This window comes from Equus przewalskii, chromosome X, assembly GCF_037783145.1.
Source record: "Equus przewalskii isolate Varuska chromosome X, EquPr2, whole genome shotgun sequence".
Taxonomy (NCBI): Eukaryota; Metazoa; Chordata; class Mammalia; order Perissodactyla; family Equidae; genus Equus; species Equus przewalskii.
In genome coordinates this window covers 92,508,512-92,520,306 of record NC_091863.1, presented here as the reverse complement: position 1 = coordinate 92,520,306, position 11,795 = coordinate 92,508,512, and the positions used below count along the sequence as shown (strand labels likewise).

The 11,795-nt window shown below is 37.2% G+C and overlaps 1 protein-coding gene across 1 annotated transcript in view; it reads right to left on the bottom strand.

The window, feature by feature from the left end:
- Positions 1–342: 342 nt before the first annotated feature.
- The window catches only part of HTR2C (5-hydroxytryptamine receptor 2C), a 307,860-nt gene continuing 296,407 nt past the window's right edge, over positions 343–11,795 (bottom strand). Inside the window, exon 6 of the mRNA XM_070603676.1 lies at positions 343–3,833. Within this exon, the coding sequence (XP_070459777.1) occupies positions 3,007–3,833 (827 nt within the window). The 3' untranslated portion in view covers positions 343–3,006. The remainder of the gene's footprint in view (positions 3,834–11,795) is intronic.

The window sequence follows — 11,795 nt, the reverse complement described above, 5'->3', positions numbered from 1 at the left end:
GTAATGATACCCATAGCAAGGAGAACATGTGAGCCACCCCAGGCCCCTGCTCAGGTTAAGAAAGGTAGGATAATTTGGGAGTACAGTTATTCTGCTCATGAGGAATCAGGGATGTTGGTGTTAATATTGGTTTTGTTGTTTATGCCTCTTAATTGTCTGTCCGCTGGTGGTGTAGTCTTTGAATACATGGAGAATTACTCAGCAGAGTGATATTTCCTGGTTGTGTTTATCTTTGTGAACTTATTTTACAGGGTACAATTTAATTTTCAAAGAAAATGAAGTGAAGCAGTATATTTTCCCCTCAAAAGATGCAGGGAGAAGAAAGACATGTAACATATTAGCCAACATTTAATAAATTTAATAAATTAATAGGAAGTATCACAAAAACCTGGAGTGGATAACATACAGGAACCAGGAATAAGACAGCACTTTGCAACCACTCACAAAAAGTACCATTTGATGAAGGAGAAGATTTACAGGAAATAATATAAGGCAGTCTGTTGCACATGTCTTAAACATACGTATGTATATAATAGTACATCAAAATGATTTGTTTGACAGTAAATTCCCACGTTTACATTTATCACATGGACTTTTTTTTTTAAAACATTTATAAAAGTTTGTAGATTTAACATTGAACTGTAAGATTTATATCCAAATGAGCATATTTGTTTCATACCAAACTGCACGGAACTTACGAATAGCACACAATTTGAGGATAATTACTGTGTTGGGTACTATTTAGTACTACTACTTGATGACATAAGAATTATTAACAAATGTGCTATAAGCTGTTATCATTCAACTTATTGCTAGTGCTTTTGAAAATCCATGGTTTATATTTTATTTCTTTGTAAAACATGTGCTATGAGCTTGCCCTGATAGTTAAGAAATCAGATGTTTCCAATTTTCTCTAATACTCACAATACTTCAGATCTGAATACATGGTCTTTTTAAGGACTGCTGAAGGATTTTCTTCAGTTCTTTTTATATCACCTACTCTGTCCTACGTTAATTGATGTCCTGATGCCCTATAAATTGATGGATTCATGCAACATACATGGCATACATGCAGGAAACCATCTGTATGTGCAGAACTCATGCTGAATGCATGCTGTGTTTCTTCAGACATTTTCATTTTAGTAAGAATTAGATGATCTCATTCAATTTCATATAATTGTTTTTACATGCAGTTAGACAGAGCTAACAGGCAGGTAGACTTTACTTTCGTGTTATATTTGGGCATGCTCAAGCAATTGACTGACATTTGGCAGTGTTGCAAATCAAGTAGAGACTGTATGAGTTTCTTCAAATACAGCAGCTCTCTCACTGCCCCTGCGGCAGACTGTTGGATTTATCTATGCTGTGTGTTGAGGACACAGACCGGGGGTTTTAGAAATTCAGGTTCTGCCTTCACCAATTTCAAGGTATTGAGAGACACACACTTTAATGTGTGTAAGTAACTGTCAGGTATAAGAAATAGCATCATGAATTCTTCAGAAATTGATCCACAGTTGTGTGAAATGGACACACATGGAAATACAGTTACTGGAAACGTATACTCTGCACACAGCATAGACTTAATGGTCTGACATTAGCAGTGCTTGAAAACCTTTCACGGTTAACAAACTAATAAAATGGTACTGAATTCTTAGAGAGCAGCAGGCCCATGAATGAAACGATGGCCAACATTTATTGTTACACAACACTATATTTTAACAAAGATTTAAACTTCTGGTACATAATTTCAGTACAATGAAGAGCTTGCCACTTTCACAAATTAGCTGCAGCCTTTTCCTGCACTAGAGTTTGGAAGGATCTGAAAATGAGATAAATTTTGTTTAAAATTCAAATGGAAACTCTCTATTTCTGTTATTCCCAGAGTTCAGTAAGATTCTTTTAAATTACTTTTTTCACATTCCAAGGGCTTAATTCTGTAGTCCTTAATCAAGTAAAACTTCCAAGGTTTTGATCATCTATGTTTCCAACACAAGTTTTACTCAAAAATGGACTGCTAAATTAGGTCCTATAGATAGAGGTACGATAATTAAGAAAATATTTTAATAAGGCTCAAATGCTAACTTTATTTTGGGTGTAGCACATGAATTTCCAGGATCCTGAGATCAAAACCCAATTGATGTTGAATCCTGGACTGGGAAATAACTTTGGGATCTCATTTCCCAGTTTAATCATCAAATTAGGTATTTACGAAGGACCAGAATGAAAACACTAATTCCAGTTTGCTTGTCATTGTAATCAGAATTTGAACATTATCCTTAAGAAGTGAAAAGTTATTGGTGTATATATCTCAAATAATCCTTCCACTTCTGTAGTCCTGGTTAACAAGCTGCTATGTTAAAATACCACTACATTTAGGGACAGACATTGTGGTGAAATACCAACACAACATTTTGACAAGGTCAAATTTTGTCCCTATGTGTGATAACAAGTCTAAGTTCTGCCCTTGCCTCACTAATAGGTGTGATAGAGTACCAGAAGGCAGAACCTATCTTACTGTGTTTATGTGTGTAAATGAGCAGAGCAAGAATTTAAAGTGTATATTTACTGTTAACCTGGAAAAAGATTCCTCCAAATTTGTTCATTTTAATGTGGTTGAAATATAACCACTGTCATGTGCATCATTCTGGTCTCCTGCAAATGCCACCTGAGATGAACATCAACATTTCCTTATGAACAAAAGAAAGAGAAAGAGAGAGAAGGAGGAGGAGGAGGGAGGGAGGGAGGAAGGAAGGGAAAGAAAAAGAATCAACACTTTATGCATCAAAAAATCAAAATAAGTTATTCTCAACCTGTTATAAACAGTAAATATAGAACTCTAAATCTCACTATTGTACGCATGATTGTAAAGTACAAGGTTGCAAAGCTATATATAAAAACACTCTTTTCAGATAGCAATATTTACATTAGTTATGACCGACAGAAGAATTATAGAACATTTTCCTGCATTTGTAGCTTTACTGTAGGAAACGACTGTGCTGCTCTTTCTTACACACTACTAATCCTTTCACTAACCACATTGGAGGGATTAACTGGTAGCTCCAAATTCTCAACTTGCATCTCTATCCCGGGCTCATTGTCGTTAGCTTTCTTCGTCACCGGTTCATTGGTATGCCGGTACACGTTAACATTAAGCTCCCTCCCAGACAAAGCAGTGGCAGCAACTCTCGGGATTTGTCTGACAGGAGGTTTTTTTTCTGCCTTATAATTGCAGCGCAAGTAGTTGGAGAATGCCCTTCGGTAAATTTTGTTGAAAAGAGTGTACACCAGAGGATTAATTCCTGAACAAACATACCCAATCCAAACAAACACATTCAGAAGCTTTTCCATGAGCTTTTGATTACAGGCCTTCCCACAAAGAACCGACAGAATATTGGTAATAAAAAATGGGCACCACATGATCAGAAACACAAAGAAAACAATGCCAAGGACTTTCGAGGCTTTCCGTTCATTGTTGATAGCTTGCATGGTGCCCCTGGGACGTCTTTCTTTCTTCTTTCTTCGGCGTGGGTTCAAATCTTGGTTAGGGTTTGCAGAGTTCTCTTCAGCAGTTGTATTCCTTTTGCAGCACTTCAGGAAATCCAGGCTCATTCCAGGTGGTTCCTCGGTGTGGCCGCGCAGTAACATCAGAGCTTGTCTGCGAAGAACGTGAATCGTCAGGCAGTATGTAATCACCATGATCGTCAGTGGTATGAAGAAAGCTACGAAGGACCCAATAAGAACGAAATTTGGGTCATTCAGCACGCAGGTGGTGTTGTTGACGAATACTTTGTCTTCATCTCTCAGTCCAATCACTGGGATAGGAACTGATACACCTAAACGAACAAAAAAAGGAGGTGGAACATTGGTACAGCATATGGAAGGATTGAATCGGTTTGTGCAATGGCATACATTCAACTGCATTTTACTGAACAAAATTTAGAGCTGATATTTGTTGAAAGCAATTCACAGCATAAATTGATAGCCACATGAAAGAGTAGTCGTATGATATCAGAAAATGACAACTTTTTTCATGTTAGGAATGCCTTCTCCCCAAATCTTTGTAGAAGGCATGAAATTACTATCATTGGGATAAACTATTATAGATATGGTTGTGTGTAAGAGTGGATTATGCCTATTTTGTTTTATTTCTACTTCCTAGAACTGTCCTGGCTCATAGAAGACACTCAATAAATATTTGTTGAATGAATGAATAAATTTATATCTGTACTCAATGACATTAGTAAAGCCAATCATTCATTTTTTAGCATGTCATCTTCCAAATGCATTAAAAATGATGTGAATACCACCTATAAGAGTAATAATAGTATATCAGCCTTGGCTAGACTGGGTTTGAGATGAGTTTTTAGCTGACAACATCTATTTCCTCTCCCCGCTTTCCCAAGGAAAGGGGCCAAGAAGAGGAAACTTTATGTATGAGTCCTTTGGAGACAAGGCTGGGGAGCTCTGGAGTTACTGGAGATGATGAGGAGAGTGTGGTCCCCAAATACGCTACAGGGACTAGATCTGACCACTATGCAGAAATAATCTATATGCAGAAACGGAAAGAACTCTCTCTCTCTCTTTCTTTTCTTTTTTTTTTTTTTGAGAAAGATTAGCCCTAAGTTAACATCTGCCGCCAATTCTCCTCTTTTTGCTGAGGAAGCCTGGCCCTGAGCTAACATCCGTGCCCGTCTTCCTCCACTTTATATGTGGGACGCCTACCACAGCATGGCGTGCCAAGCGCTGCTATGTCCACACCCAGAATCCGAACCGGCTAACCCCAGGCTGCCGAGAAGTGGAATGTGTGACCTTAACCACTGTGCCACCAGGCTGGCCTTTAATAAGAGTTTTTGTGGGGCCAGCCCGGTGGCGCAGCAGTTAGGGTTGCACGTTCCGCTTCTCAGTGGCCCCGGGTTCACTGGTTCGGATCCTGGGTGTGGACATGGCAGCGCTTGGCGTGCCAGGCTGTGGTAGGCGTCCCACATATAAAGTGGAGGAAGACGGGCACGGATGTTAGCTCAGGGCCAGGCTTCCTCAGCAAAAAGAGGAGGACTGGCAGTAGTTAGCTAGGGCTAATCATCCTCAAAAAAAAAAAAAGAGTTTTTGTGAGACTCTGGGTATAAGCAATATTGTTTCAAGGTCAAGAGACAGAATGAAATGCAGAGTTGGGAGAGATGCAGTCTTTCCATTTCTGTGTGGAATTTTGAGCATTTTTGTTTTACAGAATACTGAGAGATAGTACTCTAGGTAAGCATCTCCACTAATAAATAGGCTCATAGGCAGAAAATATCAACAAGGAGATAGGAGCAGAGGGTGATCTTGTGCCTGAGCATAAATAAGGAAACGGGAAATGGTCAGAAATCACTATGGTAGATCTTGGAGAGGTCCTGCATCAATAAGTAGGGGTAACCTGCAAGCGAAATTCAAATTTTAATGTTAATTTATTTTCTTTTGGAGCCACAGGAAGTTGAAGCCTGGGAAATTCAGATTGCTTTTTCAGGATTCTATGAGAGATTATTATTAGGAATCCTGGGCTGGTGGATATCTATGCTACAAACTCTAAGAGGAGGTAGAAGTGCACTGTCAGAGATCTTCGCTGGCCTTAGGGAACACACAAGGAACAGTAACTAATCTGAAACTGAAAGTCCCTCCAAGCCGTTTTAATGCCTTTCATCAGATATAGAGTGTTTGGCTGGATGATCAAGAAGGAAAAAATGGTCAACCTTTCTTTGCAAGAGCTTGCTGAGGATGTTGCTTGATATTTAATCTCTGGGAATACACAAGGAATGGAGAGTGTTTGGAAAGTGATCTTTAAACCTTCTTCCTCAGACACTGAATTTCTGAAATTTTTTCTCTAGAAAAAGACCGACTGATGGTGTGAGAAGCAGTAACAAATGTAACAAGACTCCTTGGGGTATTGGTACATGCCTATAACACTGAACCTAGGCATGCCATGCAAGAACCTAAGAAAGTCTGTGAAAACCAGGAGGCACTGCAAACAGAAAGGCTCCTCCGGTAATACAGTGTGGGATCCTGGTGAAGAGACCTTTGGACCCTGGATGGGAAGGGTGGCAAGTATCAGAAGGCAATTTTCACAAAGTTTGATGAAATGCTTGAAGGAATTTCAACAAGCATTTGGGAATATAGAATCACACAGGTTACATTTCTTAACAGTTATAAAAACGCAAGTAAGAAAGCTGTCAGTTTCTATCATTAGAAGCTTCATTCCAAAAGTCAAAAATATAGGGGAATCTCTAGAAAGAGTATAGATCAAGCTTGCCTGAAAGAATTCAGTATTGGTTTATCCTTCATGAAGTGTTTTAGTGATGGATCAGGCTACGGGAAGTTTTCTGGAGTTAGGGAAGCTAATATGGGATTAAGAAAAGAGGGAAGGTTTCTTCAAAACAAATAATTTACAGGAGAAAAAATTAGAGGGAGAATCTACAGATTAAGGGAAATTTATAGGACCTAGCAAGCAATTATAATATATGGATCTGCTTGAGGTCTTGATGCAAACAAACAAACTTTTAAAAATATTGAGGACACAGCTACAGATTTGAACAATGACTGACCTTTTGATGATATTAAATAATTATGGCTCATTAATTTTTAAGAGTGATGTTGATATTGTGGTTATGTAGAAAAATAGTTCTTATATTTTTAGATATACATACTGAAATATTTTGGACAAAGTATTATGATGCTTGGAGTTTATTTAAAAATAATATGGGAGGTGTAAATGAATGGAAGTATGGATGATGCAAGATAGTCTATACATTGATAAATCTTGGAGCTGGATGACAAGTACATGGGTCTTTATTACATAATTCTATCTACTTTTGTAATCTTTGAAAGTTTCCATAAAAACATTTAATAATATTTTAAAAAATTGAAAAACTAAAAGAAGACGTAGAGGTCCTGTCTGAAACAGACAATGAAGTTGCTATTAGTCCTAGAGAAAAAGACCGACTGATGGTGTGAGAAGCAGTAACAAATGTGACAAGACTCCTTGGGGTATTGGTACATGCCTATAACACTGAACCTAGGGATGCCATGCAAGAACCTAAGAAAGTCTGTGAAAACCAGGAGGCACTGCAAACAGAAAGTCTCCTCCGGTAATACAGTGTGGGATCCTGGCGAAGAGACCTTTGGACCCTGGATGGGAAGGGTGGCAAGTATCAGAAGGCAATTTTCACAAAGTTTGATGAAATGCTTGAAGGAATTATAACAGTCTCCAAGACTTAGTGGCCACTGCTGACCCTGAAAGTGATAATTCTAGAGCAAAAGACTTAGACTCCTGGGTGGAAACACTCGCCACTTTGATATATTTTAGGGAAGAAGGCTATCTTCTGACAAAAATATTGGTAGAAAACTCCGTTATGCTTTCTCAGGATCCTATAGCAAGGTGAGAGAAGTCCAGGGGAACTGCTCCCCTTCCAACCTCTCCTCGTCCTCTACCCCCAGCAATGTGGGAACTAGAGCCTAGAGACTTGGTCTGGGGAATTTGCACTCTGGATGAATCTTGACAAGGGTAGACATACCTACATTCAGGAAAAAAATGGTGAAGTGGAGATTCAATTCCCCATAGAAAATGCTGCACAATCTTCTAGGTATTCCTAGAGACACCAGAAGTCTCTGGGAAAGGCCTCACACAGTGACCGTAAGAGCAATGGAAGTCAGTATTATTCAGAGCCCAGCTCTGGAGTGGTGTTAGCTTGCCTCTATTAAAAGATTTCTTCACTTTCCTAAGAGACTATTGGGCTTAAAAGTAGGCCTTGTCAAGGGACAACAAAAGAGGGTAGCAGAGTGATTCCAGATGAGCTGAGGCTGTTATTGGATATGTGAGGTCAATTTTATCCCTGGCATCTATTTGTATAATTTTATGTACATTGAGCAAAGAGTGAAGTTGCCCTTTATTGAGTCTATCTTATGTGCCAGGCACTGAGCCATACATCACTGACAAAACAGATGTAAAATGTGTTATCCCAATTTGGGTTAGGGTTAGGGGTTAGGTGTAAAATGTATTATCCCAATTTGGTTAAAATCTCTATAATAGAGATATTATTTGGTAAGGCAACTTAACCACTTTACCAAATCTATGCCATCATTAGTTGCTTTTTTTTAAAACAGTGAATGCAGTCAACAAAACAAGAAGAAATTCACGTTCTTTTGACAATATCAGGAAGTGATAAATAATAGCAAGAAGTAAAGCAGCACTAATAATAATATATATTGCACTGATTATCTTATTCAATGCTTTAAAGAAATAAAGATATGCGTCAGCAGTTCTCAAAGTGTGATTCAAGGACCCTGGTGGCCTCTGATGCTCTTTTAAAGAGTTTTCTAGTCTTCCTTTACCAAATATTTGTCTTTTAAACTGCATTTTCTTCACAAACTTCAACCAAAACAACGTATCACAACAGATTGAGTGCAGGTACATATATAAGAATCCAACTATCTTTCCATAAAACTAAACATTAAAGAGATTTTCAAAACTGTAAAACAATGCCAGTCCTTGCTCTGATTTCTTTTGGAAGAATATAGTTAGTTTTCATAAAAATATGTTATTTATTTATGTTAACATTAAATGGATTCATTATTGCTATTTAAAGTGAAGTGATTTGTAAATATTTTAAACATTTCTCAGCTTTAATTTTGAATATAGTAAATATCAATATAGTCATGTATCACTTAGCAATGGGGATATGTTCTGAGAAATGCGTCGTTAGGTGATTTTGTCATTGTGTGAACATCACAGAGTGCACTTACACAAACCTAGAGGGTATAGCCTACTACACACCTAGGCTATATGGTACTGATCTTATGGGACCACTTTCACATACACAGTTGACGGAAACATTGTTATGCAGTGCATGAGTGTAGATATAGCCCACATAAACAAAAGCTCTTTAGGGTCATCAATTATTTTAGAGTTTAAAGGGGTCCTGACATCAAAGAGATTGAGAACTGCTGTTCTATGTTAATGGATGAAGTTAAGCCCTGGAAAGTTAAGTTCAGCAAATTTGTGAAGTCTTTCTCAGTATTTTAAACTTGTCAACCAGTAGAAATTTAGGCGATACTTTAAGGTCAGGTAAATATAAGCAACATCAGTAATAGCAACAAAACATTTTATATACTTGATCTCATTTATTCTCATAAAAATTCTGAAAGGCACATGTTATTTGGTGAAGTTAACTTCAGAAAAGTTAAGTTTAGCAAGTATAATTGAACAATCTTTGGTATTTTAAAAACCTTTGATTTAGCCAAGAAGAAAAAGTAAAAATGAACTCCCATAGAAAATACCAGATACAAATAACAATAATTGCAATAATAACTACCTTTTACTGAATGCTTCCTATGCTTCCTATTTGTCACACGTTGAGTCAATTACTTTATAGTATATACTTTCATATATTATCTTATTCAATTCAGAAAAGAGCATAGAAAGAAGGAATTATTAGCTAGAATCACTTAATCTTTCTGAAATTAACTTCAATATATCTATATCACCTTCTTTAGAATTTTAGAAACAGCAAAGATAAGTTATAATTTATGTTCTGCTGAAAGTGTCAGGTACTACTTCAACCAATAAAGTCAAATATTTTGCATGCATTATCTCATTTAGTTCTCAAAAAACCCTGAAAAGTGATTATTATTTATTAAGGTAACTTAAACTCAGAGACAAAAAATACCCTCAATAAGCATATAAGATCTTAGCATTTTAGAAACGTTGAATTCAGTAGCATAGTTATAGCTCAAGTTTCTATTGAAAATATGTTACTACTACTACTACTATGACTACTACTATCACTCATTGAGTGCTTACTGACTCTGGTACTTTATCTCCACTACATACTTTATATGCATTATCTCATTCCAGCCTCACAAAAGCCATAAAATAACTTGATGAGGTTATTTTACTGCAAATAAGGCAAGTGAGTTCAGAGAATGTATAAAGATGCTCAAATTATTTCTTAAAGCCTTGAATTCAAGCAACACAGATCAGTTCTCTTCAAACTATCAGATAGTAACACCATATGCCAATGATTCTTCAATGCACATGTCTTTCAGATTTTAACATCTTTGAAAGTGTGATGCATCTTATAGCCAATAGTGTCTTGCAGTCACTGTTGGCCAGACAGCAGTTATTACATAGTTGTCATTGTCAGTGCACATGTGAACTGGCCTGAAAAACTTCTTTTGACATGTTCTGATATGACCAAAATTACCAGCAAGAAAATTTGCAAAATGGGTATCAGCAATTCAGTGTGAAAGAAAAATTACATCATAACAGGCTAGGGAGGGATTGTTCTGAAGAAGTCATCCTCAACAGCATCAGATGACACAGAGGGGTCCTAGAGTTCAAAACATTTCCTCTGTCTTTGAAAATAAGGAGGTCACCGGTGATTACAGAGAGAACAGTTATAGTAGAATAGTGAAAAAAGGAAACAGATTGCCAAGAGATGAATAATAAATAGTGATACAAAAAAGGAGAGAGAGATTATCGGATAAATTTCCTGGAACAGATTGGCCAACATCAAAATGAAAACAACTTAGGGGAATTATTACTGTATTCACAGACCAGGAACAGAAGTTGTCACCCCAAAATATACCTTTTTGGCATAAAAATTATTTTAGGCTGATTATTTTTGAGAAACAGCAGACACAGGGAAAAGCTCTGAAAACCTAGTAAAAGTTGCCCATTTATAGCAGAAATTTACATTTATAAGAGAACTCTCCATGCCAGGAAGGAGAGGATGACTAAATCTCTAGAAATTCTTATCAATAGAGAAGGCAATGACTTAAATCTACATAACAAATTTACCCTTGTTTACTGTGCTGACCTCATCCTAACAACAGAACATTAAAGTTATTTTTTCCCTCAATTATTTTATTGAAATCAAAAAGGTTTATAACATTGTATAATTTTGGGTGTACATAATTATTTATTAATTTCTGAATAGACTGCATCATGCTCACCACCATAGTCTAATTTTTATCCATCATCACATATATGTGCCCCTTTACCCCTTTCACCCACCACCCAGCTCCTTTCCCCTCTGGTAACCACGAATCCGTTCTCTTTATCCATGTGTTTGTTTATCTTCCACAAACAAGTGAAATCATGCAGTGTTTGTCTTTCTCTGTCTGGCTTATTTTGCTTAACAATCATTCCTTTGAGGTGGGAATGCAAACTAGTGCAGCCACTATGGAAAAGAGTATGGAGATTTCTCAAAAAATTAAAAACAGGAATACCATATGACCCAGCTATCCCACTACTGGATATTTGTCCAAAGATCTTGAAATCAACAATCCAAAGAGATTTATGCAACCCTATGTTCATTGCGGCATTATTCACAATAGCCAAGACATAGAAGTAACCCAAGTACCCATCTACTGATGAATAGATAAAGAAGATGTGATATATATATATATATATATATATATATGCAATGGAATACTACTCAGCCATAAAAAAGACAAAATCATCCTATTTGCAATAACAGAATGTTAAAGTTACTTTTCAGGGGTGATGAGCCAGCCAGCAGTATGCACAGAAGAGAAAGTTTTGATCCGCGAATTGAAACTTATCCTGCCGGGGCTTCTGCATACCAGTCTGCCCTCTCTGATCACTTAAACCTTATCCCATGCACTGGCTCAGGGAGACAGATTTGAGAGCCTGGCCTCCTATCTCCTTACCAATGGATTACATAATAAGCTTTCTTCCGTCAAAGACTGGTGTACATAGTATTGGCTTCTGTGTACACAAGTGGAGACAGCCCTTGCTCTGTAAT